Source organism: Primulina huaijiensis, chromosome 13 (genome assembly GCF_012295235.1).
Source record: "Primulina huaijiensis isolate GDHJ02 chromosome 13, ASM1229523v2, whole genome shotgun sequence".
In the NCBI taxonomy this organism is placed as follows: domain Eukaryota; kingdom Viridiplantae; phylum Streptophyta; class Magnoliopsida; order Lamiales; family Gesneriaceae; genus Primulina; species Primulina huaijiensis.
The window spans coordinates 1240192-1266159 of NC_133318.1; the positions used below are offsets into that span (position 1 = coordinate 1240192).

The 25968-nt window shown below is 35.4% G+C and overlaps 2 protein-coding genes and 1 pseudogene across 2 annotated transcripts; 1 reads left to right on the forward strand and 2 right to left on the reverse strand.

Moving 5' to 3' along the window:
* Nucleotides 1-527: 527 nt before the first annotated feature.
* On the reverse strand, nt 528-4664 carry LOC140991638 (uncharacterized). The gene is made up of 8 exons (XM_073461719.1): nt 4600-4664; nt 3985-4488; nt 3764-3899; nt 3450-3531; nt 2420-2595; nt 1559-1696; nt 1299-1438; nt 528-994 (listed from the first exon to the last, which is right to left on the reverse strand). The coding sequence occupies exons 2-8, from the start codon at nt 4100-4102 to the stop codon at nt 747-749; spliced, it is 1038 nt and encodes a 345-aa protein (XP_073317820.1). The 5' UTR covers nt 4103-4488; nt 4600-4664; the 3' UTR covers nt 528-746.
* Nucleotides 4665-6219: 1555 nt separating this feature from the next.
* Nucleotides 6220-8138, forward strand: LOC140991816 (26S proteasome regulatory subunit 8 homolog B-like; annotated as a pseudogene).
* A 345-nt stretch (nt 8139-8483) lies between these two features.
* Nucleotides 8484-16662, reverse strand: LOC140991436 (cytochrome c1-2, heme protein, mitochondrial-like). The gene is made up of 8 exons (XM_073461387.1): nt 16616-16662; nt 16360-16445; nt 10611-10834; nt 10043-10322; nt 9887-9958; nt 9482-9598; nt 9338-9403; nt 8484-8894 (listed from the first exon to the last, which is right to left on the reverse strand). Exons 1-8 carry the CDS (start codon nt 16617-16619, stop codon nt 8778-8780), a joined length of 966 nt encoding a protein of 321 aa, XP_073317488.1. The 5' UTR covers nt 16620-16662; the 3' UTR covers nt 8484-8777.
* Between the last annotated feature and the right edge of the window lie 9306 nt (nt 16663-25968).

Consider the following 25968-nt stretch of genomic DNA (forward strand, 5'->3'; position numbering starts at 1 on the left):
ATGATAAACTTAAGTCTGATGCATTAATTCTCATATTTATAAAAATATAAAAAAAAAACTCAAAATTATAATGGTTATTTGTTTTTGCAACTAGACCACATTAAAAAATGCTAAATATTTATCAAATCATTGTCAAACACGCTTAATAATAATTATAATTAAAAAATAAATATCTAAATTATAAACATAATTTATTATTTTAAAATAAAAAATACCTTCAAAATAAAAAATTTAAAAATAAACAGATGCGATTAATTATACTTAAACACGTTTAATTAAACGCCTTAATTATTTTAATTCAGTCAAACTTCTCCGAAACGAACTTTTTAGAACACTGATTTTAGCTTTATATCGTTTGTTGGGCCCTTCAATCAACAAGTTCAAAATAGCATTGTATCCACAAATAATCCTTGATTCACAGAAGGTGATAAACAAGTAGCTGCGTAATGTAATTCGTGGAGTTTCTTTTGGCTGTGCATAATGGTGTAACATTGATTACATATTATGCTAAAAAAATGTGAAACTCATACATTCTAAATCTATAAATTTTATTTATTTTAGTCACGCTCATATACATATATGTGTGTGTGTGTGTGTGTCGCGCGGGCGAGGGTGCGTGAAAGTTGGCCAAAGATGTCTACAAGCTTTTATCAATTGAAGCCCACTCTTTACAACCTCCAAACAAGCAATCAACCACAAGATGAGACATGCAAACACTGAGATGCACACAAAAAAGTACATATAAACTACTCAGCATCCGGGGTCTTTTCATCGGTATTGTTCTCGCTGGCATCCCTTCTCTCTTCTTTGGCAATATGTGCATTCTCAAACTGGCGAGCAAGCTCGTCGTCTACAGGAATTTCTTTCTCGTTGTCACCCAATGGACCAGTCTGCCATATTCTGACAGTACCATCTTCAGATCCAGAGGCATAAGATTCACCTCCAGGAGAGAAACGCACACAATGAACTGGACCATGGTGTCCCTTGTTGCATCCTGTGTGCCACGAGATTTAGAAAACGTTGCTTCCATATACAGACAAATGAAATCTGTACTCAAAAAATGAATAAATAGAATATGTATAATTCATCTAATCATAACCCCCAAAGGGGAAAAATGAACAGGGGAAGAAAAAGATACTTGAGAAATGAATGGAAATTTAGACATTTGGAAAGGGCGTGAAAACGAACATGGACCCCAGAAGCAAATAAGAAATCCTATCATAAAAGTAAATGAAGTACTAATTTTTATATTTTAGCAATAGACAATTTTTAAATAACTCATAATAACAAGTACTCACCAACTTCTGCTCCTGTGTGAAAATCGAAAACATGAATCCACATGTCTTCTCCACCTACGATGAACTTGTTACCATACTTTGGTTCCAATGAAGCCGATTCCACAATGCAGGGCATATTGTAGCTCTTTACCAATCCAAAGCTGGTAAAAGAAAAATATTGGATCATTGATAACAAAACCACTTGGTGTAAATAAATCGGTCAAATTGAAACAAAATAAGATCGACGTATCCAAGAAGTAGGGAGAAAATGAGAGACATACTGATTTGCATCCCAAAACCTAACTGTTGACCCGTCTGCAGTTGTTATATAGCGGCCATCTTGACTCACTTCAGCGCTGGTTACCGAGGACTTGGTTTCAAGTGTTCGAACAATCGCACCAGTTCTCACATCCCATAACCTAGCGTTATCATCAAATAAGAAAGAATCGGATTGAACTGACAACAGTAAATTACTAGCCTGACGCATATTCAAAGACAAAAGGATTCAGATGATTTTTATAATGATGAAAAATCTAATGTCTTAGATAACTGCAATCATAATTATTAACGAATGATATGATTGTTTTTTTTTTATACAAAACTTATATTTATTAAAATATTTAGTTGGATTACAAAGGATAGTAATCCTTAGAACTAGATTATGAAATGAAAAGAAAACTCTGTAAACTTAAATCAGCAGCATACAAACTTCCAATCCCTAACCAAATCCGCAATAAGTAAATGTTTAAACTCCAGCAGCAGTGTTTTCCAAGTCGCGACCATGAATTTGATCTTTTGAAAACTTAATTATAACTCAGTTACAAGACACAATGTGTATCAAGACTAGGGAAATGACTAGCACAGTAAAAAGGAATCTGAAGATTTAAGTTTTAAACCTACGACTGTAAGACACTGATGAAATTGAGCTTTGTCAGGGAGGGGGGTCGTTTGGTTGATTGGTGTTAACACAAGTACTATCACCTGCAAGTAGATTTATAGATATCTAACCTGGAATGCATGAACACTACAAACTCTAACAGGAAATACACCGTCTTCATATTTATACCGGAAATAAATTCAAACAGAATGGAGAGATCTGAGCGAACACAAAAAGAAAGGAATCTGATAGGATTATCACGTACCTCACCCCTCCAACTTCAGTACAGGAACCTAGGATCGTTTGATCACTGTGGAGCCAAGAAAGAGTCCTGACAGAACCAGGAGATTTTTCGATTTCCCGTGGATGTCCATCAGGCCGATTTAGATCAAATATGCGTAGAGTTTTTTCCATCCCTCCAGTTAGCAAAAGGCATGTATCCTGCAAATCAATCAAATCAAACTTGGTATAAATAGACAGAAATGCCATTCTACAATAACCGCCACACAGCACAGTAAATTCTAACATGGCCCTATGAAATTCAATGGAAACCTAATACCTGGCCACATCATATCAGTTCTTCATTCTGTGAGTCATAAATCTACCTATGTTGCAAACTGTGAAGCGAGTGTTTTCAACTGATAAATGGATAAAGAATTGGAGATTAAAACTAAAATGTAAAGCATTTGTCCTGGACTCGTGGTATATGACCAAGACAAAACAATGAAAATGTACTAAAGAACAAGGAAGAAGAAATTGTTCACAAATCACTTTGATAGACTCGTAGACCCAAAAAAATTTAAAATTAAATTCAAATAAATAGCTCAAATTGTTGAAGTGAGCAACCGATCTCTCATAAAGCCACATCAAAATTATATTTCTTGACACAGAAAATGAAACCTGGTGCATAGTTAGTAGCAAATATAAAATTTAGAAACATAAATCTTTTAAATTTGAAGCCAGGTATATCCCCCAACCAATGTCTTCAACCAGTTTAATACAAATTGGCAAACTAAAAATCTACATATACAAAGAGGAAATTTTTACCACATAAGTTTAGACAACAAATGCAATTCAATATGCTAAATAAGAGACTTCTATATTGATTGTAAGATTCCTTACGCAAATCAGCCTGTGTCTACTCTAATCAAACTTTAGAGCAGCAAGTAAAGTTGTTCTAATCTTTTTAGTGATCAAATTAGATACAAAAAATAGTAAAGAATTTACACAAGAATCACTAAAACTATGAATAGATAAAAGATTAACAGAGATATTTGAAAATAGATATGGTGTACCTCTGAGAAGGCACAAGCACGAACAATGTGCTTGTGCTCAAATGAATGCAATTCATCCCCAGTTAATGCATCCCATAATTTCCTACAGTCAACAAGAAAACAAAACCAACTCACATGTTAATAAAGTTAAATATTTCAGAATATATCTCTATTAGCTCTGTGTTTACTGCAAACAATTACTTTAATTCAATTAGATAATAAGATTTATGAGACCCTGAGTATAGAAAAGTTCCTAATTAATATTTACACGAGGATGCCTATTATGAAATGCCTAGATAATCTAAACAGATGAATCTTCACGACTTGACACGTACGCAGAAAAATCAGCTGACGCAGAGGCAGCACGCAAAGCATTTTTATCCAAGCAACAACTCCACACTGCACCTTTATGACCTTGAAAGGTGCCAATCCAATCTCCAGTCTCTCCATTCCTTAACATCGGAGTCGAATCTGGAAAAAGCCACCATGCTCGTGAAACTTGGTAAAATCAAGACCTGTTTGCAGTAATAATAACCAAACACGTGTAAAACCTTACCCTTGCTCGCGCTAACAAGGAAGAAACCATCAGGTGTTGTGGGGCTGTAGAACACATCAACCACTGGTCGCGAATGCCCGTGGCAAACCAGTGGAGCTACAACCTTCTTCTTATCCATATTCAACTAGCTTAAATGCAAGTACAAAAGCAGACTTTCTTTCCCAAATATCAATAACAAGAAACACTAGCCCTTGATCCCACTTTCCAGGCCTCAAAATACAAAAATGGCTTAACTTTGACAATTGAAACAAAAAAAAAAAAGCACAATTGCCAGGTAAAAATTACCAGATATTCAGATTACAACACGAAACTTATTCTAACTTCGGTGCAACGATTCGAATAATACTCTAAACGCAGTAAAGTATCAAAATCTCTTCAGTAGAAACTAGAATCTACAAGCGTACAACGTATAAAGTATATTGGCGGTGGTACACAGGTGGGAAACCCTAATCTTCGGATAATTCCAAAATCTTGCAATTCTCCGCAGATCCACACCTCCTAACCCTGAAAATATAAAAATTAACAATTAAATTAGCATAATTAAGAATAATTCAGGGAAAAGTAAGTAGAGAAAGAGCTGAGTAATGGAAATGAGAAATCCCACGCAAACTTAACTGGACTATAGGGCTAGGCGCAAGAATAAAGCTGGACATCCCGTTCATATCTATAGGCTATAGGAATACAATTTAACGTTTATTCTTGTTTAAGTTCGTGAAAAATCTCCAATCAAAATATTTTTTTGGTTCACTTTCTACCCACAAAATTGTGATATTATGTCATACAAAATGTGGTACATTTCATGTGGAAATGTGGTACACTTCATGTGGAAATGTGGTACTAAAAAAGTACCCAGAGACTGAACACAAAAAAAATCGACGGCTGGAGACTGAAGGCCAATTTCTCGTTTATTCTTCAGTGCCCTCAAACTTTTTTATATTTCAAATTTTTACCCTCCTTATCTATTATAGTCATATCATCCAAATATTTATAGTTCATTTGATATCAATGTTTCAAGTCGGAATAATGCTCCCGAGTTAGAAAAAAATATAATTATAACAAACTTGTCCGACTAAACAAAACACGAATAAATCATTATTTATATTTTCATAAAGATTATAAACCAAGTCATGTTTGGTCAAATTCTTATTTCTGATTCAAAGAAAAACTCCGTTATTTCGATTTTATCACTGTGAGGTTTTTCTGTTTAATTTAAAATTTAAGAATCTTGTTTGTTTCACGTATACATTGATTTATATTTAATTCTATGAAATTTGTATGTCGAATAATCTGACAAATTAATTTGATGTATGCATTTTTACTGTGATCCATAAATTCATTGATCCGTAATTTCATGAATGATTGGAACGTGAATAGCGATAGATTATATGTGTTGTGTTACCATAGCATACTTAGTTTAATAAATCAACGAAACTAGATTTATCAATTGTATATATCTCGATTGTTAGATTTAAGGATTAACTGTTTTCACAAAACGAAAATTAATATGGAACGCTATCGTGCCCAGTTAGTTACTAATAAGTTTTGACTGGATGCTGCGTTTGGTCAATTAAATTAGAAAAACACAAGGATTTTAGCGGCTATCCCTATAACCATAAGGTTAATTGCTTGAAAATGCATGAATAAATCAAATGTTAACTGATGAACGGTGATACAATCCAATATTGGAACCCCCTTGAATCAGAATCTGTTTATATTAAATTCTTCATTTAATTCTATTTAAATTCATTATTTTTCCTTGCTTTTTAATTTTATTTTTACTATTTTATTTAATTAGTCTTTATCCAACAAAATCCCATCTTTTATTTATTTTTATCGAAAGAAATAAATCTCTCGTTCTATGTGGATTCGACTTTACTCATCATTGCACTCGTTATAATTGAAAGTAGAAAATTAAGTTTGGTGGCTCAACGACAGCACACCAACGAAACTATTAGTCTTAACAATTGAGAGATGGTATGTTTTGGATTTGCTGTTTTTAGTTTTGTAGGCAGATTTTGTGTACATGCATGTGTTGAATATTACACCAAGTTTAAATATGGCATCTTTTTTAGTAAGTGATTGAACTTCCTATCAAATTGTTTGAGAGTCTTGGAATTGCTCAGCCAAAGGTACACAGAAATTGGTGACGGTCATTCTTTGAAATTTTGGAAGCATTCAAATCTGAAATTTTGAAAGCATTCATGAACTTGTTATCTTTTTCATGTGAAGGGAGTCATGCTATATGGAGATAAAACTCTTCGTGCAAGGGCAGTGGCACATCATACTGACTGCACTTTTATCCGAGTTTCTGGATGGTGAGAGAACTTTTTGTGATGGCCAGGTTAGTTTCATATAATGTTGTTTATGCATGATTTTATTAAGATGTTTTCTCCATTTGTTCATATGATTTTATGCCAGTATAATCTTTTGTTTCATTTGGCATATTATTTAAATAGTATAGTGTTTATTTTCAAAATTTTCTATGTTGTGCTCCTGATTATGGTATTTTTTGAACAGAGAGCATGCCCCTTCCATTATCTTTGTGGATGAAATTGATAGCATAGGATCTGCACGTATGGAATCTGGAAGTGGTAACGAGGATAGTGAAGTTCAGCGGACTATGCTGGAGCTTCTCAATCAACTTGATGGCTTTCTTTGAAGCATCTAATAAGATTAAGGTATCTTAAAGTGATTTGTCAACTATATGCTTTCGCTATTGTTTCCTTTTGGTAGACTGAAAATATCGTAGTTTTTGTACGATATATATACAGGTATTGATGGCTACCAATAGAATTGACATTCTGGACCAAATCTACTAAGGCCTGGAAGAATTGATAGGAAAATTGAGTTTCCAAATCCCAATGAAGAGGTATACCAGTTTTCATAAAGTGTTCAACACTTGCCTCTACAAAGCCATTTCTTTGTTTTCTTCTTGTTCTCCTCTCATATTTTATATACCCCGTCAAACATTACTTTATATATATTCCCTATCCTTCGTTTCTTTTACATTTTAAACTACATTTTTCTCTTTCCTATTTTTATCCAAGATATTTAGAGACCATGTGAGACAGCCGCACTACACTTTTGACTTTCACATGGCTAACGCGAGAATTCTTTTCAGTCTTGGTTTGACGTTTTGAAGAGACACTCGAGAAAAATAAATATGATGCGAGGGATTGATCTCAAGAAGATTGCTGAGAAAATGAATGGTGCATCTGGTGCAGAACTTGAGGTATTTCATATTTTTTGTAAACTTTAGTCAACAGCCACAATATTATGAAAGATATGTATTTACTGGCAGTGCATCTTGTTCCTGTCCATTGTCATTTTTTTCGATAACAATCAGGTCATACACCTATGTTTTCTAGCCATTATTGGTCTCAGGTTTAGTTCAATATGCATTATTTCTTACTTGAAGGGAATCTTGGAATGAGTTTTATTTTGGGGTATAATGTTTCTCAATAATTACTAAACTGAATTATGTATAAGGGATGAGTAGATCCAGTAGGTTATGTCTATCATTTGCTTTTGGCCGAGGCCAAATCATGTGGAAATCGACAAGTATTTGATGAGTACCCGTCAAGTTGTTACATATCTAAGTAGAACAGTGCTAAAACATAGACTCACGGGGTATATGCTGATCTATATAGAGACCCCGTGAACCTCTCTGTTGAGCCAAATGAATTTTAGAAAATATTTGCAACTTGAAATCATCGAAATTAGAATTCAAAGCATTACTCTGGGTTTTTACTGCCATAATGTTGTTTTAATTGTCACCGACGCCTATCAGTGATCTATGGTTGTCCTCACTTATGCAAATACCGATGTTGTTTGGCCGGCTGTTTGCACCGAAGCTGGGATGTTTGCTTTGAGAAAGAGGAGGTTCCATGTAACTCAGAGGACTTCGAAATGGCTGTTGCCAAGGTCATGAAGAAAGAAACTGACAAAAATATGTCTTTGAGGAAGCTTTGGAAGTAAATTGTATGTTTCACCCCACTCGAATTTGACTAAACTGCTACGCGGCATGTTACTTTTCTGCTCCAAAGCTCGATTTGAGCTTACAAAATTTTTTGATCGATACATTAATCAGCTCAAACTATATGTTTATTTCGCAAATTATAATGAATCTTTTCACCATTTATTACATTCTATTTCCTCTTTTTTTTGGAATCTATTTCCGTTTTTTCCTTAGCAAACTATTAAAGACTGATTAAAAAAAATGGCTCAAGCTTTCCGTAATACAAAAGGAGAAAGCCTTAAATTTAAATGTTTTCATCATGATTTTCACCAAAATATAAATTCCATGTGAACATAATATAAGGAAATCACCCTCACTAGCCTTTCTTTGTTCGATAGATTTGTTGGATCTGGACCTGATAACATAGATCTCCTAATATTTTCAATTTTTGCGCAGAGCAGTGAGCACATTAATACAAAAGGTAAAATAACTAGTGCATTATAAAATTATTAGTAATTTGTTTTGTGATCAATCTATGTCGTAAGGGGGAATAAAAGATTTTCCAACTAAGTGAGTGATACAAATTACATACAAGTCACGGCACGCATAATTTTGACCCTTGCTCGATGGTAATGATATTTCAGTGCCGTAACCTAAGGATTATATACTATATTTCTTGAAACAAGTAACATAGTAATTAGCAAAAACTCGCGAACCTTCTACAAGACGAAGCACATCCGAGTACTGAACATTATTTATATATATAGATACACACACAAACGTGTAATCGAAGGCGAAATACATCTCAGGACTTTTAACGAAGATATTAAGTGTTTCAGTTGACAACATCAAGGACCAACTTCCGGGACTTAAAAACCGACCATTTCAAGCGTCTTTGGTAGCCTGCTTGGATAAGTGCAAGCGACAAAACAAATATCCATTTGAAACCCATCTGTCCCAATTCCGAAAGAGAGAGGTTTAGGCTTAAGTGCAGTGATCTATCTACCACAATAAGCTATGTAGGAAAAACAGTTTTCCACACCAAACTTGAGTTATCAAGAAGATTGTGCAAATGGGAAAGGATATATAAAACATAAATGATGCATGAATAAAATTCATCTCGAATTAAGACATATCAAAACCATAACGTTTACAGTAGTCATGACAACTATTTGCATTGTTATATGCATATACCCATTGGATAATTCCAAACTCTTTATAAGAATTTGGTATTCATAGCATTCCTTTACGTAAGGTTTGTTTTAGCCCCAACCCCCCCAACCGATTTGACAAATTTTCCTACCACATATATTACTAGAACCGCAGTGATTACAGGAACATATTTAAATAATAATTTGTGACTGAGACAGAGAGACCGGGAGGAGAGAGGCGTACCAGTTTTCGTTCTTCCATTTCTGGTTCAGCAGCCCATGACAAAAAGGTCACAACATCTTTTCCCATCTGCGACGTGAGGAGACAACAAGTTGCTTATGCATTTGATACAACACAATTGATTTAAAAATATAAAGACCATGTCACCTGTGCTTCAGTTGCAGGGGTACCATCTTCATACTCAATAGCACCATCATTAAGCATTTTAGGCATCGCAATTGCTCCACCAGGGAAGTAAGGATTATAGTAAAGGCCCTCGCGAATCTGCTATTTACTCGCAGATCCAAGGCAACAATTAACTTTGTCAGAAAGGAAATACACGGATCATTGCTTAAGTTTAATTTTAACTTGTTAGACCAAAGCAACATGGAATGCGCGAAAACAAGAAAAATAGAGAACAAAAATGAAAAAAAAAGTGTGAAGTCAAAGTTGAGCTAATGTAAGAGAACATGTGCGCATGACAGGGTTTCAAGTATCGCAGTACAGATGTTACAGACTAGCTCACTTCTAGCACATCCAAGGGACAAACAGATGGCAAAGCGCATAAATTACCGTTACACCAGCGGGAGGATCACGGTACCCTGTTAGAAGCGCAAAAACATAATTCTGGCCATTGTGGCGGGCCTGATGTAAGTAAATCAGGATTAGATGGTTTACTTTAAAAATAAACTAAAAAAATATCCAAATCTTGGAAAATCATGATACTGCCTTGGTGATAAGACTTAAATCAGGGGGATATGCTCCTCCGTTTGCAAATCTTGCAGCCTGTTCATTAGTATAAGGTTCAGGAAAGCGGTCACTCAGCTTCCCTGGCCGAGTAAACATCTCACCCTCATCATTTGGGCCATCAACAACTTCAATCTCTGCTGCCATAGTTTTAATTTCTTCCTCAGTGTAAGCCACACCAACAAGATCACGGTAATAAATAAGTGACATAGAGTGGCATGATGCACAAACTTGTTGGTAGACCTGGTGACCACGGCGAATACTGCTCACACAAATTAAAATTTCATTGCCAAGACAAGGAACTAATTCCAGATAAACCAATAAGGGCTTTTGATATCAACCGATTGGATTAAGTATTAACATATCCTCGGTAACATAAAATGCTCGTGGAAAAGAAATTTAATGTTATTGGCGCCATAGTGTTAGTTTTTCTCCAAATTCAATCAGCGTGGTTAGAAAAAAATTGCTTGAACCCTAACTTTGTGTCAAAAAGAGATCCATGTCTAAACTTTCTCAAATTCGAAAAATGTGTAATGATGAATTTACTTACGATGCATGGTCATATGAACTAAGGATGCCTTTATGAGGCCAGGGATAGCTAGCAGACTCCAACCCATGCTCAGCCTCATCAGAAGCGTATGCTAGTGTTGCACAACTCAGAAGCCCTGAGGCTCCCAATCCAAAAACTGCAAATGATTTGAAGAACTTTGAGCCAGCAAATTCAAATCCGCCCTCACCATGTTTTGGAAGAAATGTTGGTAACAATGGAACAGCCTGCACATTAAACTAAAAATGTCACCAAATAAGGAATAAAACCTCTATTCAGAAAAATTTTACAACTTTCCCTTCATCTAAAACATGTGATTTAAGGAACTTGAAGATTCATTGGAGAGACAGGGGTTCCATGGGCAAGCAGAATAGAAAGCTTTCTATTCATTGAATAACCATTAAAATTTCAGGTATGATTAAAAAATTGTATATCATCTTCGTAATATGTGCCGAATTGTTGATTACAGCTTGCTAATGTAGCAGTTAGGAGAAGGGAGAAGGTAGGAACATTTCAAGTTTTCAACCTAGAAATTCATGCTAACAGCTCAAAAGTAGCGAGAAGTGAACAAGAAAAATAAAGCTACAGGACGTCTAAGCTTTTCTAAGTTCGCGTGACGCCTTATCCATATTTCCATAATGTAACCAAACAACTAACTGATATTATAAAACCACTATTTCATAATCTGGACGGAACCAGAATTTTCCCATAGGGAATGTAAACTAAAGCTTAAAGCTCGAAACATTTAAGGCCTGGCGAAGGAGAAACTGTATTTTGTCCATATATTAACAGAGAATAATAATATTCTCCTTAGTTTTAGCAACTTACTTTTGTATATTTTTTAATTATTCTCTTTAAATTTATGTATATAGTAGTTTTAAAAGATAACTCCAACAACTCTAGTTTATAGGAACAGTAACAAACTTCTGTTACTCGTGAGTTGTATATATACACCATCAAGATCCTCCATTCAGAACACAAATGAAGCTCTCACCACACCCTCACCACCATTAACATGTCTGCACAAACTCCTCTTAAGCTCAACTCCAGCAACTACATCTCTTGGAAGTTGCAATTTCAAACCTTGTTTGTGAACAAATTATGATCTCCTAGGCTATATTGATGGATCAAAACCATATCAACAATATAGAACTCAATCCAAATTATAACATATGGACCCGACAAGTTCAATTTATTCTTAATGCCATTGTTGGTTCTCTCTCCCCAACAATTATTCCTTTATTGCTTAAGCCAAAACCTCTCGGGAAGCGTGGTACATCTTGGCAACACATATGCTAAGCCAACTCGTGGGCCATCAGACAAGTCAAAAACCAGTTGAAACAAATCACAACAGGCTCTGAAATTGTGTCTGAATTTTTGCAAGCAATAAAAGCACGAGCTGATGAACTGGCTCTTCTTGGAGCACCACTTGACACAGGATCTTACGGAGCAAATATTAGATAAACTTGGTGATGACTACAAGGAATTGGTTCGTGCCGTTCAATCAAGAGACTCCTCAATCACATTTGAACAACTACATGAAAAGCTGCTTAATTTTGAAGCATCAATGTTGTCAACTAAACCAGAACCTTCTTATTTTCTTGCTACAGCAAACCCCACCAAAAAAAACACCTCTTGGCACCCTTTAAATACCAACACAAATTGCACTTCATCATCCACATTTGGCAAACCAGTATCTTTTTCTGAAAATCGACCAACCCGTCCGCCATTCCGCCAATATCTAGGTTCTTGTCAGATATGCAGGGTTCAAGGTCACACTGCAAAGAGATGTCCATCTTACAAATGTTCCCAATAACCCCAACAAACAACTCCAATGGTCAAGTAAATCAGTCTAAAACACCATGGCAACCATGGGCACACTTTGCTGCTAGTTCTATACCAATCCATCATGACTCCTACACAGTGGTGCCTCTCACCATGTAACATCAGACTTGGCTAATCTGTCATAGCGCACTCCATACAATGGCTCGGATGACATTATGATTGGAGATGGCTGGGGTCTCCCAATTACTCATACCGGTTCCACTTCACTGTCCACCTCCACCAACACATTTCAATTAAATAATGTTTTATGTGTTACTTCCATGGAAAAAAATTTAATTGCCATTTCTCAATTTTGTAACATAAATAATGTCTCTAGTGAATTCTTACCATCCACTTTTCTTGTGAAGGAACTTCGCACGAGTGCAACAATGATGAAGGGTAAAACTAAAGATGGTGTCTATCAGTGGCCAGTATCAACTTCACTTCTTGCATTTTCCAGCCTAAAAACTTCTACTTTTGAGTGGCATTATAGACTAGGTCATCCCGCATTCTCAATTCTAAAAGACATTGTTTCTAGAAATAAACTAAGCTTAGATTCTCCTGTTTCAGTAAATTTTTCATGCAATGCTTGCCTTTGTGATAAAAGTCGCAATTTTCAGACGTATGGACTTCACCAATATTTTCAAATTATGGTTTTAAGTAATATGTAATATTTGTTGACCACTTCACTAGATACATCTGTTTCTATCCCATTAAGCAAAAATCCGAAGTCAAACAAATTTTTATTAGATTAAAAATCATTGTTGAAAAACACTTTAACAAGAAAATAAAAACATCATATTCGGATAATGGTGGATAATATATAGCACTTGCCAATTTTCTTGCGACTCATGGAATTTCTCACTTCACTACACCACACACATCCGAGCACAATGGATTTTAAGAAAGAAGGCATCTTCACATTGTTGAAGCAGGTTTAGCTTTACTTTCTCACACATCCCTTCCCATCACATAATGGACTAATGCCTTCGCCACGTTTAATTGATCAGTCGCATGCCAACCAATGCCCTTCAACTTTGCTCTCCATATGAAAAGATTTATGTCACAATACCTCACTACTCCAAACTAAAAATATTCGGTTGCCTTTGTTACCCGTGGATAAAACCATATACATCTCATAAACTAGAATCTCGGTTCAAACCATGCGTATTTAGAGGATATTCTCTAACTCAAGTGCATATCATTGTGTTGATCCCTAACTTCCAGAATATATGTCTCAACATGTCAAATTCGTTGAATCTTTATCCCTTTTACCAATCTAACGAAGCAATTACCTCGACCCCAATCCATTTCTATCGCTACTTGGATTCTGCCACCACTCCGTATTTGCACATATACTCAATTACCTCCTCTCAATTCGCCATCTGCAGCAGATGCTCTTCGATCAATGCCAAGTGAAGGTTCGACTGTTTTTTCCGACACTTTGCCTACCACGAATATACCTGAACCGACCCATCAAAACACTTATAAACAACCCACTTCACAATTTAATCCACAAAATACCCACCAAATGATCACCCAATCCAAAAGCAAAATCAAGAAACCCGTCACAAAAATAAACTTTCATTTTCAATTAACCGAATCCGATGACCTTGAACCCACCACAATGACCCAAGCCCTCAAAGATCGTAAATGGTGTCAAGCTGTCAATGGAGTATGATGCATTGGTCAAGAGTGGAACATGGGAATTGGTCCCACCAAACAAAAATCAAAACCTAGTTGGACGTAAACTGATTTTTAGAACTAAACGCAAGTCTGATGGTTCTATTGACATGTACAAGGCTAACTTGGTTGCTAAGGCCTTTCATCAAAGACCAGGCATAGATTACAATGACATGTATAGCCCAGTGGTTAAACCAACCACCATTCGTGTTGTGCTCGATATTGCAATAAGTCGTGGCTCCTTGAGACAACTTGATGTAAACAATACTTTCATTCAAGGCAATTTCTCAGAAAATGTCTACATGTCCCAGCCACAAGGTTTTGTTGACAAAGATGATCCAACCTATGTTTGCAAAATCAGAAAAGCCAATTATGGCTTGAAACAAGCACCGCGTGCATGGTATAAAGAACTTAAAAATTTTCTTATTTCATCCGGATTTAAGAATTCACACGCCGATACTTCTCTCTTTGTCTTCAATACCAAGGGTCATAATTTTTTTCTCATTGTTTAAGTTGATGACATAATTTATAATCCTAACGGGTAACAACATCAACGTCGTAGATCAATTCATCAATGCCTTTGCAAATCAGCTTGCTATCAAGGACCTTGGCTTGTTTACTTATTTTCTAGGTATTGAAGTCTGTAATACTAAGTCTAGTACTCGCGTTGTTCCCAACAAGAATGGTGTTGATGACATAATCCTAACGGGCAACAACACCACCGTCGTAGATCAATTCATCAGTGCCTTCGCACATCGGTTTTCTATCAAGGACCTTGGCTTGTTAACTTATTTTCAAAGTATTGAAGTTGTTCCCAACAAGAATGGTGTGCTACTTTCTCAGAGACAGCTACAATTTGGACCTTCTAACACAAGCCCAAATGCAAGAAGCAAAACCTGTAATCACGCCAATGCCAACAAATTCTTCTCTTACGATACATTCGGGCTCTTCTTTATCCGATCCTTCTCAGTACAGAACCATACTCACCATCCTCAGATATTTACTCATAACAAGGCTAGAAATTGCCTTTGTTGTCAACAAGCTGTCTTAATACATGCATTGCCCGACAACAGAGCATTGATCCTATGTAAAACGTCTCTTACGTTATTTGGTTGGAACCATTAACAATGGCTTGCAAATTTATCGTGATTCACCTCTTACCATACATGGTTTTTCTGATTTTGACTGGGCAGGAGACAAGGACAATTTCTCATCTACATGTTCTTATAATTTTTATCTCCGAAAAAACCCCATAACATTGGGTTCTAAAAAGCAAAAAAATTGTTGCTCGATCTTCCACCGAGGCAGCGTATCGATCGGTTGCCAATACTGCTGCTGAAATTAAATGGTTTTGCTATCTACCATCAGACCTTGGAATTACGCTCCCTTATTGTCCGGTGATATATTGTGATAATATTGAAGCTACACGGTTATCTTCAAATCCAATTTTTCATTTAAGAATGAAGCATGTCGTTATTGATTTTCATTTTATTCGAGAACAAATTCAAAATGTTGCTCTTCGTGCAGCTCATATTTCCTCAACAGAAAGATAGCTTATGGTTTCTGCAACTCAAGATCAAGATTGGACTTATCACTCGAAGTCCATCTTGAGGGGGCATAACAGAGAATAAACTATTCTCTTTAGTTTTAGCAACTTACTTTTGAATATTTTTTAATTATTCTTTCTATATCTTTGTATACAGTAATTTTAAAAAGATAACTCCAACAACTCTAATTTATAGGAATAGTAACAAACTTCTGTTACTCGTGACTTTTATATATACAAAATCTTGATCAATTAATGAAACATAGAAATGATAAGCCACAAAAATCTATCGTGTAACACATAAAAATACTAATACTTAAAGAAAATTTGACAATGAATGGAAGAGCGGTCGCGATGCCTGCCACCCTTCATTACTGCTCCTGTGCCAAGACTCAAAGTGCAGATTCATGTGTACTTGAAATTAAAGCTTATTGCTTGAGAATACTAGTTAAGCCAACAAAAGATGCTCAATCACCAAATTTTTGACAGAAAAATAAAAATGATAGTTGAAGTCAATTGCTTAGGACCAAGATTTTGCCTGCAGTACCTCTACCAGTCAACAACACAATACTACCTCCATAAATTAGAGTAGAAGCTGGATGACTAGATCAGCAATCCTTTTTCACATCCATGCCAATCACTTCTCTAAATATCATATGCCAGTACAACAGAAAAACAGAACTTTAAGCCTTAAAATACCTTGAAATCGACCGTTGTAAGAGGAACATCACTCACTACACTCCTGCGCGTGAATTGCGCCAAAAATTTATTGATACACCCAAATCCTGATACATTCAGAACCAAAAAAAGGTAAAGAAAATCCCTCGACTACGATTACTCTATCCTTGTCAAAGCTATCATAATTAACACAAAATCGTAAAAAAAAAAATCCAATAAAATTGTATACATGAGAGACAGCGAAATTGAGGAATTGATGAGGAGAGAAAAAGCTTACTCATCTTCTTCTTTCTTCTTTCTTCTTCCACAGGGAAGCAGATCGACTTTTTGAATAATAAATCCAACTCATAACATAATCGTACCCACATTTTGTTGATCACATTTGCGGTAATTTGAGACAATAAAACCCGAAAATAAAAAATAAGCTGGACATCGAGATTTACGTGAACTGGACATCGAGATTTACGTAGAAAACCCCTAAAAATTATTTGGGTAAAAACCACGGGCAAGATGAAAAGAATTTTCACTATAATATTTTGTGGTGTACAACCCACTCATTGTGTTTCCAAAGAGAACACACACTCACTTAATACAAGAAAACAAACACCTCACAAAAATTATAGAACTAAGCATTCAAATGCTATTAGATGAGAGAAAACTCGAAAAAGGGATGACATCAGAATTAAGGAAAGAAGCTCTATTTATAGAACTTCCTGTCAGTGTGAAAACGTGTTTCCGTCTGAACGCATCCTACCGCGTATAAAACGCGTTCCTTTCTATCTGAGTCAAAAATGCCAACCTTTGTTGACTCGTCTATTTAATGCTCATATTTCCGACATTTCTCCCACTTGGAGATTTGATTGAGAATCAAACACATCTCCACACATCCTTTCAATCTTGTCATTCCCTGCTGCTTACGCTTCTGCTAGACCACTTGAGGATCGACACCACTCAAACTTATCAGTGTTCACTGGCTTGGTCAGAAAATCAGCTATGTTGTCCTTCGTATGGATCTTCTTCATATCCACGCTTCCTTCTTCTACTTCTTCCCGCACAAAGTGAAATTGTACTCCAATGTGTTTCGTCCTCGAATGAAAGGCTGGATTCCTTGCGATGTGCAAGGCACTCTGACTGTGACAAAACAAAAGAACATTCTCTTGTTTATGCTCGATCTCCTTCAATAACCTTTTAATTCATATTGCCTCCTTGCAAGCTTGAGTAGCTGCCATGTATTCTGCCTCCGTTGTAGATAACGCCACAACTGTTTGCAGTTTTGAAACTCAGCTTACAGCTCCTCCTGCAAGTGTAAACACATAACCAGTAGTAGATTTCTCGTATCAGGATCACCTGCATAATCTGAATCGACATAGCCCCTGAGTGTAAAATCCGATCCTCCATAACATAATGCAGCATTCGAGGTACCTTAATGTATCTAAGGATCCTCTTAACAGTGCTCCAATGCTCTCTTCCAGGATTCGCCACATACCGACTAACTGCTCCCACTGCTTGTGCCATGTCCGATCTTGTACAGATCATAGCGAACATCAAACTTCCCACTGCTGATGCACATGGTCCTCGAGACATCTCCATCCTCTCTGCTTCACTGCTAGAACACATCTCGGAGGATAACTTGAAGTTAACAGGAAGAGGGGTCGAAATTGGCTTACTATCTTGCATGTTGAAACGTTGCAAGACTTTCTTCAAATAATTATTCTGGGAAAGCCAAATCTTTCTGTTACTTCTGTCTCGGTGAACTTGCATCCCTAGAATCTTGTTTGCTCGTCCCAAGTCCTTCATATCAAAGTCCCTAGCCAACTGTGCCTTCAATCCTTGGACCTGATATTTGTTTGGGCCTGCTACCAACATGTCGTTCACATACAATAGCAAAATGATATAATCATCACCAGACCTCTTGAAATACGTACAAGGGTCTGCACTCAGTCTGTTGTATCCAAGGCTCATGATATAGGAATCAAATCTCTTGTACCAACATCTCGGCGCCTGTTTGAGACCGTACAGAGATTTGTTCAACCTGCAAACCAAGTTCTCTTTGCCTTTTTCCGCAAAACCTTCTGGCTGAAGCATATAAATTTCTTCTTCAAGATCTCCATGAAGAAACGCTGTTTTCACATCTGGCTGTTCTAGATGTAGGGCAAACACCGCACACAATGCCAACACTACTCTGAATGTTGTAAGCCGAACCACAGGAGAAACTATCTCATTGAAGTCAATGCTTTCTTTCTGAGCATCCCCTTTTACCACCAATCTAGCACGATACCGCTCCACTTGGTTATTGCCATCACGCTTGATGGCAATAACCATCCTCTGATAATAGACAATATGCAATGTTACTTTCAGTGACATAATCTGAAAGCCAACCTGGTGGTCTTCTGTCTCGAGTTGACTGCCTCACATTGGAAACTTCAGACTCAACATGTTCTTGTTCTTCGTGCTCTGGTACTGCTTCACAAGAATTTTTACCTTCATCCGTCTTATTTTCCACCTGAAATATAGTAGTTTCTGAATTCTGTATGCCTTTGTCTCTCTTTACTTTATCTTCCTCGAAGATAACATCTCTGCTGATGACAAGCTTGTGAACAGTAGGATCCCACAAGCGAAACCCCTTTACTCCATCAGCATAACCCAAGAAGATACATTTTCTGGATTTCGAATCCAACTTTGATCTTTCTTGCTTATTGTACAGAACGTACACCGGACTTCCAAATGTATGCAAATGAGAATAATCTGTCGGCTTCCCGGTCCACATCTCCATCGGAGGCTTCAGATCAATTGCCACTGAAGGAGAACGATTGATAATACAACAAGCGGTTTTGACTGCTTCTGCCCAAAATGACTTGTCTAGACCCGCAGTCCTCAACATAGCTCTTGTTGTGTCCAACAAGGTCCTGTTCATCCGCTCCGCCACTCCATTCTGTTGAGGTGTGAAAGCCATCGTGAATTGTCTTTTGATGCCCTCATGTTGACAAAATGCATCAAATTCGTCACTGGTATATTCTCCTCCATTGTCAGTCCTTAGACACTTGATTTTCTTTTCTGAATCAAGTTCAAACCGCGCTTTGAAATCTTTGAAGACCTGGAAAACTTCTGATTTCTTCTTGATTGGATACACCCATCATCTCCTAGAGAAATCATCAATGAACGAGACAAAGTATCTCGCTCCTCCTAAGGATACAACCGGTGCTTGCCAAACATCTGAATGAATCAGCTCCAACACGCTTTTGCTCCTGGCAGTAGAAGTGCCAAACTTTAATCTGTGTTGTTTACTCGTAACACAGTGGTCACAAAAGGGTAATGACACTTTTGTAAGTCCCGGCAGCAGCTTCCGTTCTGAGAGAATTTTCAACCCCCGTTCTGACATATGCCCGAGCTTTCTATGCCATAACACTGTTAATTCTTCTCCTGAACCAATTGATGCAACAGCTAATTTTGCCTATTTGTGTGTTTCTCCCAAAAGTACATACAGATTTGCAGCAACCTTTTCCGCCTTCACAACCACAAGCGCGCCTTTCACAATTTTCATGATCCCATTCTCGATACGAGTTTTGTATCCGATGTCATCCAATTGCCCCAAGGACAAAAGATTTTTCATCAGTACTTTCACATGTCGTACCTCTTATATGGTACGAATGGTGCCATCAAACATTTTAATTTTGATAGTATCAACCCCAGCGATTTCCAAGGCATGATCGTTTCCCATGAATACAGATCCTCCAGAGACTGGTTCATAATGATCAAACCATTCTCTCCGAGATGTCATGTGCCACGTCGCTCCTGAATCCATAATCCATGTGTCACAAAATTTGCGTCTGCCTTCTGCAACTGTTGCTGCTTCACTGAATAATATTTCACCACTGCCTGAAGTACTGGCCACATTTCCTTGAGAACTCTTCTCGATACTCGTACACTCTTTCTTGAAGTGCCCTTTACCGCCACATTTAAAGCAGTAACTATTTTTCTTCTTACTTCTCGATTTTGATCTACCTCGTCTTTGGCTCCCACTGAAGTCACGTTCCATAAATCTTCCTCTTATCATCGGTAAGGCATCTGCCTGCTTCGAGGTTACCAACCTATCTTCCTTATTCTTGCGCTGGCTTTCTTCTCCGAGAACCGCAGTTAAGACATCGTCGAATCTTAGAAAGCCCATAAGAATATTGTTGGTAATGTTGATGATAAGTTGATCATATGAATCTGGTATACTTTGAAGTAGAAGCTCCGCACGTTCATTTTCTCCTATTTTATGCCCCATGGAAGTGAGTTTGGCAAATAGAGTATTCAGTGTGTTGATATGGTCGGTCATCGATGAAGATTCCGTCATCCAAAGAGTATAAAGTCTTCTCTTTAGGAAAATCATGTTGTGTAGCGACTTGACCTCGTACATCTTTATCAGAGTATCTCAGATAACTTTGGCTGTTTTTATCTCAGAGATACTTGACAAAACTTCGTCTGCTATAGCCAAGTGTAAATTGGCAACAACGTTGTCATTCATCTCATTCCACTTTCCATCATCCGTAATCTCCACCGGTCTATCTCCAATAGCCGCCAAGCAATTCTCCTTTCTTAAAACTGCTTGTATCTTTATTTTCCACAGCATAAAATTGCTTCCGTTGAACTTTGCTATCTCGTACCTTCCCGCCATTATGTCTACAACAATTTTAGTAGACTGGACAAAATAATCCCGCCTTAAATAAAAAATCTCAAAAAATCTTTTCTGATGTGGAAGATCAGTATAGGCTGCAACCACAGAGCATACTCAGAATTTTAAGAAATTTAAACCAAAGCTCTGATACCACATTTCAAATAGTCTATGCAAATAGAAAAGTTATACATTCATATTTTTTGAAAAATAATATATTTAATTTTAATGACAAACTTGTAAATAAATTGAAAATTATTACATTAAAATTCGATGACAAACTTGTAAATAACTTGAAAATAAGTCAATTAAATTTAAAAGCAAATTGGTAAATTGTGATTTTGTCCGTCGCATGTATACCTGTAACACATCGTAAATATGAAGGGAATTTGAGGTAATCCACTTGGATGTGGATTAGCATTATATAAAAATAAAAAATAATAATAAATGAATGATCATAATCAAGAGAGAACCGAGAAGTAGAATTAAGGGAAAGAGAGGAATTCAAGTTTTATCGCTCAAAACTATAGTGAAACGTTGTCCAAACTCAGAACAAATTATATATTCGAAATCTTCGTGTTGAGAGCGTCCTTTTGAGGTAATTTTCTTTTAGATTTGGCACCTTTATTTATTGAATTGGTAGAACAGCATATATTTGAATTTAATTTCAATATATGCGATAGAATAACCGACAAGAAACTAACTTTTAAAGTTGGAATTGAATTATGTTATAATTTCAATTTTATATCAATTTTTAAAGTTTCAAAAGATTTTTGAAACTTAAATTGAATGAAATGTATAATAATGATTGTATAATAAATAATGGGTTATTATGATTTATAATTCGATATAACTATCCTAATAATGAAAATGTTAAACGGAATAGCGTAGAACGAATTGATACATTCAAATTCGCTATTAATATTGCATTTGAATGAATTAATTGATTGAGATAAATATTTTGATTATGTAGATAGATTTTCTGTACTGAAATCCTAAAGCTACATTGAACTGGAAACGAAGAATTGAGGTATGTAGCGACCGAGTAACATATGACAGGTATCTGTGTCATATGATATATGTTTCATTGATTTGACTGAAAACATGTGTCTATATGGATTATTTGTTGAGTTGATGTGACATACATGACATTCATTATTAGTATATCGATATATAAAATAAATATTTTGTTAACACACATCATTTTATTCATACATCGATACATGACATGCACGTTGAGCTATGATCTTTGGATACTTTTCTATCATTGGATTTTGAATCTGGGGTTTGTGATCACGATGCTATGTTTGGCATTATGTGGCCCTTAAAAACATAGTCATTTGTGGCCCCTATTATTGATTGATTGAGATTTGAGATTTGATGGCGCTTTACCGACGCTATCATACGGATATTCCCTTATACTTGACTGAGGTCGGTGTGCCAGCTCGAGCATTGATTTGATAGCGATTCAATTGGTTCCGATACTTGCTCATCATTATGTAGATACATGTTGTATATATTATGGTTGTTCCATACGGAGCGTTTGCTCACCCCCAGGAGGGGCTGTTGTTGTCTTTGTGTGTGGATAATGGCAGGTACTCCAGGTTATCAGGAGACTGGATAGGGTAATTCTGGAGGGAGTCACGACTGAGTTGAGGTTGAGTGGGGTATCCATTGTATATATGTATCTATATATTGTGGCATGTCCCGTGGATATGAGTTATTTGTATGTAGATGATTTCGGTCATGTGTGAGCTTATTTTATGATGTGATATGTTTAGACGAGAATTTATTATATACTATTTTTATTATTATAATTATAGTAAACATATTTTGGGCTCATTGTAAAGAAAATTTTTACTCGTTTTTTACTGTAATTAATTAACTTTAATCAAATTACATTATAATAACGTTAGGAGTCAAGAGTCCTACACGAAATGGTATTCAAAACTTGGAGCTTAGTGTGGATTAGGACCGTGCAAATGAACGGTCCATGGCTGCTACAATCAGTCCAATCTCGGTCTGACATCATTTGGGCCGGGAGCTTGGGTTTCCTGACCCGGTAAACTTTGGGCTCAGTCTAATATGACTTGATTTTATATACCCATTTGGATAGTATAAACTCGGTCCAAAACCCAAACAATTTTGTTAGAAAAGTATAGACTCCATGTTAGGTTCTAAAATTTTAGCTGTCCAAAACCCGATTAGCATTAACTCAATTGACAAAGGATAAATTGAAGTCACTATTTGGTACTTAGTACAATCACTCTTTTAGTTCAAGATACATTATAAATCATTTATCATCTCATCTGACGGATTACATGTTGTCTAAGTAAGTTATTCAGCTAAAATTCATGTCAAACTCTCGATTAAAAAAAATTGTAGTAGCGTAAGTTTGAATAATACAAAAAAAAAACTATTTCGAATTTGATTTATGTATAACTAAAAAATAAATAGCAAACTTATTTGGATATAAATATCACATAACATCAGACATTACTTCACATAGAGAAAGAATAGTGGTGAAATATAAAATTAGGAACAGTAGAGATTGAATGCACATTCTATGTTGTAATGTCGTCCCAATTGTAGTCAAAGTTTGGTCGAAGGAATATTCAAGATAAGAAAGAGTTGGCATTTTCAAACAGTATGGAGATATATATACATATATAATATATGTATGTATGAAATGTCAACCTCTCCAAGCTGGCCTGGCCCAATTAATACAATGTATTTAATTTAAATAATATAAGTGGGCCTACCTACTAAGTTAGGTTAGGCCGTCGGTGAAAAGCCCATTACCTAACAGATTAGAATGGAATCTCACTTTCAATTAAGTCAACTATAATTCATCAAATTTTGGTATTATATTTTCTTATTTTTTTTGGTATTACAATATATTTAAATAATGGAATATTTCAGAGATTCATGTGTAATAATATGTATATGTGAGATGAAAACGGAATTTAAATGAATTATTTGGAATTGAAAATACATATTATTTTCTTGTTAATTTTGCTTAGAAAATCAATGCTAAGAAATTATGTATATTCTCAATAATTTGGCTTTGAAAATGTATTCAAATAAAAATTATCACATGTCTCCGTCATAGAAATTTGGATGAATATTTAGTTGATTTTATATTATTATATAAAATTTGAAATGATATTTTAATTTTACTTTGACATAATATTCAAATAAAAAGTATTACATTTCTCCTTCATTGAAATTTGGATGAATATTTAGCTGACTTTTCGATATAAATATATAATTTAAATACCAACTAAACTTAAAACTCGAGACCTGATGTTTGCAAACACGTTCGATCGTTTTATATTGTACGGGTCGGCATTGCTTATTTATTAATTATTAATATTTTTATATACACGTATATAAATAAAATTTTAATATTAAATATAATTTTATGTAGAGAAAAGTTTATATAAAAGTATGATTATGCTGGAGTAATTTTTTTCTCCATCTAATTTTAATTTGAATTTTTTAAATCAAGATATGAGTAACGTAGGAAATGTGCGTGCCGCTAGTCAAAAAAAGCTGGTTGGTTTAGGACTTTAGGTTTAAACTAATTATTTCAAAAAAAAAAAAAAGGTTAAAACTAATTATTAGAACGTTTCTTATTTAATATTAATATGTTAGAAATATCAGAGAATTAGCGATGGATCCAAAAAAGACAAAAATTTAAATTTTCTTTTTATTATGAATATCGGTAGGATTAACCCGTCTCACAGATAAAGATTCGTGAGACAGTCTCACAAGAGACCTACCCAAAAAAAGAGATACACATGCTATAATTAATTTATTATTTTACTTAAAATACGGAGCATGCATATTAATTATTGCTAACATTATCTATAAATAAGAATATATAGTTTCAAGAAGATAAAGCCAACCATATATTATAATTACCTGAAAAGCAGAGAAATGAAACTGAGCATGGTTTTAAAGGGACAAAACAATTGGTTTAACTCCCGGCTTACCAGGATTTCTTTACTTTACTTCACGTCTTTTTCTGCTAATTGTAATGCATTTGTATAATTAAAATATTGCATCACCCTCTCCTCTTAATCTTATAATTTTTCGTCCAAGTTTAAGATAAAATCTGGAGTTCGATATCCGACTGAAACACACTTATTTTTGGACTAAAAAGAAAATTTCTAACCAAGTCATAATTGAAACTTTTGAAAGTTTATATTAGAGAAAAAAAATTAATTTAAATATATGTGGATTTTGATGTGGATTGAGTTCAAAATAATCAAATTGTAAAATATTTGAATTTAACTCTAGATTTAAAAAAAATAAAAAAAATAGGGTGGGTTTCGATGATGTATAAAAATAGTAAAATAAAAAATGATTGTGGTGACAGCATGGTTAGCACAGGGTTGGTAGTAGAAGACAAAGGCTATGATGTTTCCTTTTAGATTTCCACGAATCTGTTTCTTTGTCCAAAATAATCGGTTTTGTGTTCAGCTTTTTCATGTTATCTTCTTGTTGGTTCACATTAAACCAAAAACAAACGTTTTAATTCCCCCACTTTATTACTTTAGTCCGAAACCAATTTTACATCAACTGTGTGTTATCCAACAGATAATGGTTTAAATCATGCTTTTTGAATTATTATATCTTTGCAAGAGGTTGAAAATTATTTAGATCGAAAATGAGTCGATAAAAACCTTCTATATCTTTCAATAATACGTCAATACGTACGACTTGTTACGAATTTTCTCTTGTTTATATTCATCCATGATGGCACACAAATGGACAAATTTATGGTACAACATAGCATTTGTATGTAAAAGTAAGTTAATTTATGAAATGTAATATATAATTGTTATTTATGAGTAGGTCTCTTGTGAGACTATCTCACGAATCTTATCTGTGAGACGGGTTAACCCTACCGATATTCACAATAAAAAATAATATTCTTAGCATAAAAAGTAATACTTTTTCATGGATGA

Excerpts from the sequence above, each read along its gene's own strand:
- LOC140991638 (XM_073461719.1), bottom strand. The coding sequence starts at position 4,102 with ATGGATAAGAAGAAGGTTGTAGCTCCACTGGTTTGCCACGGGCATTCG. Across the intron at positions 3,900-3,984 it reads CCTTGTTAGCGCGAGCAAGG|ATTCGACTCCGATGTTAAGG; the intron begins GTAAGGTTTTAC and ends GGCTTTTTCCAG. Across the intron at positions 2,596-3,449 it reads GTGCTTGTGCCTTCTCAGAG|GATACATGCCTTTTGCTAAC; the intron begins GTACACCATATC and ends ATTGATTTGCAG.
- LOC140991436 (XM_073461387.1), bottom strand. Across the intron at positions 10,835-16,359 it reads TTACAACGGTCGATTTCAAG|GCTGTTCCATTGTTACCAAC; the intron begins GTATTTTAAGGC and ends TTTAATGTGCAG. Across the intron at positions 9,404-9,481 it reads CCCCTGCAACTGAAGCACAG|ATGGGAAAAGATGTTGTGAC; the intron begins GTGACATGGTCT and ends CTCACGTCGCAG.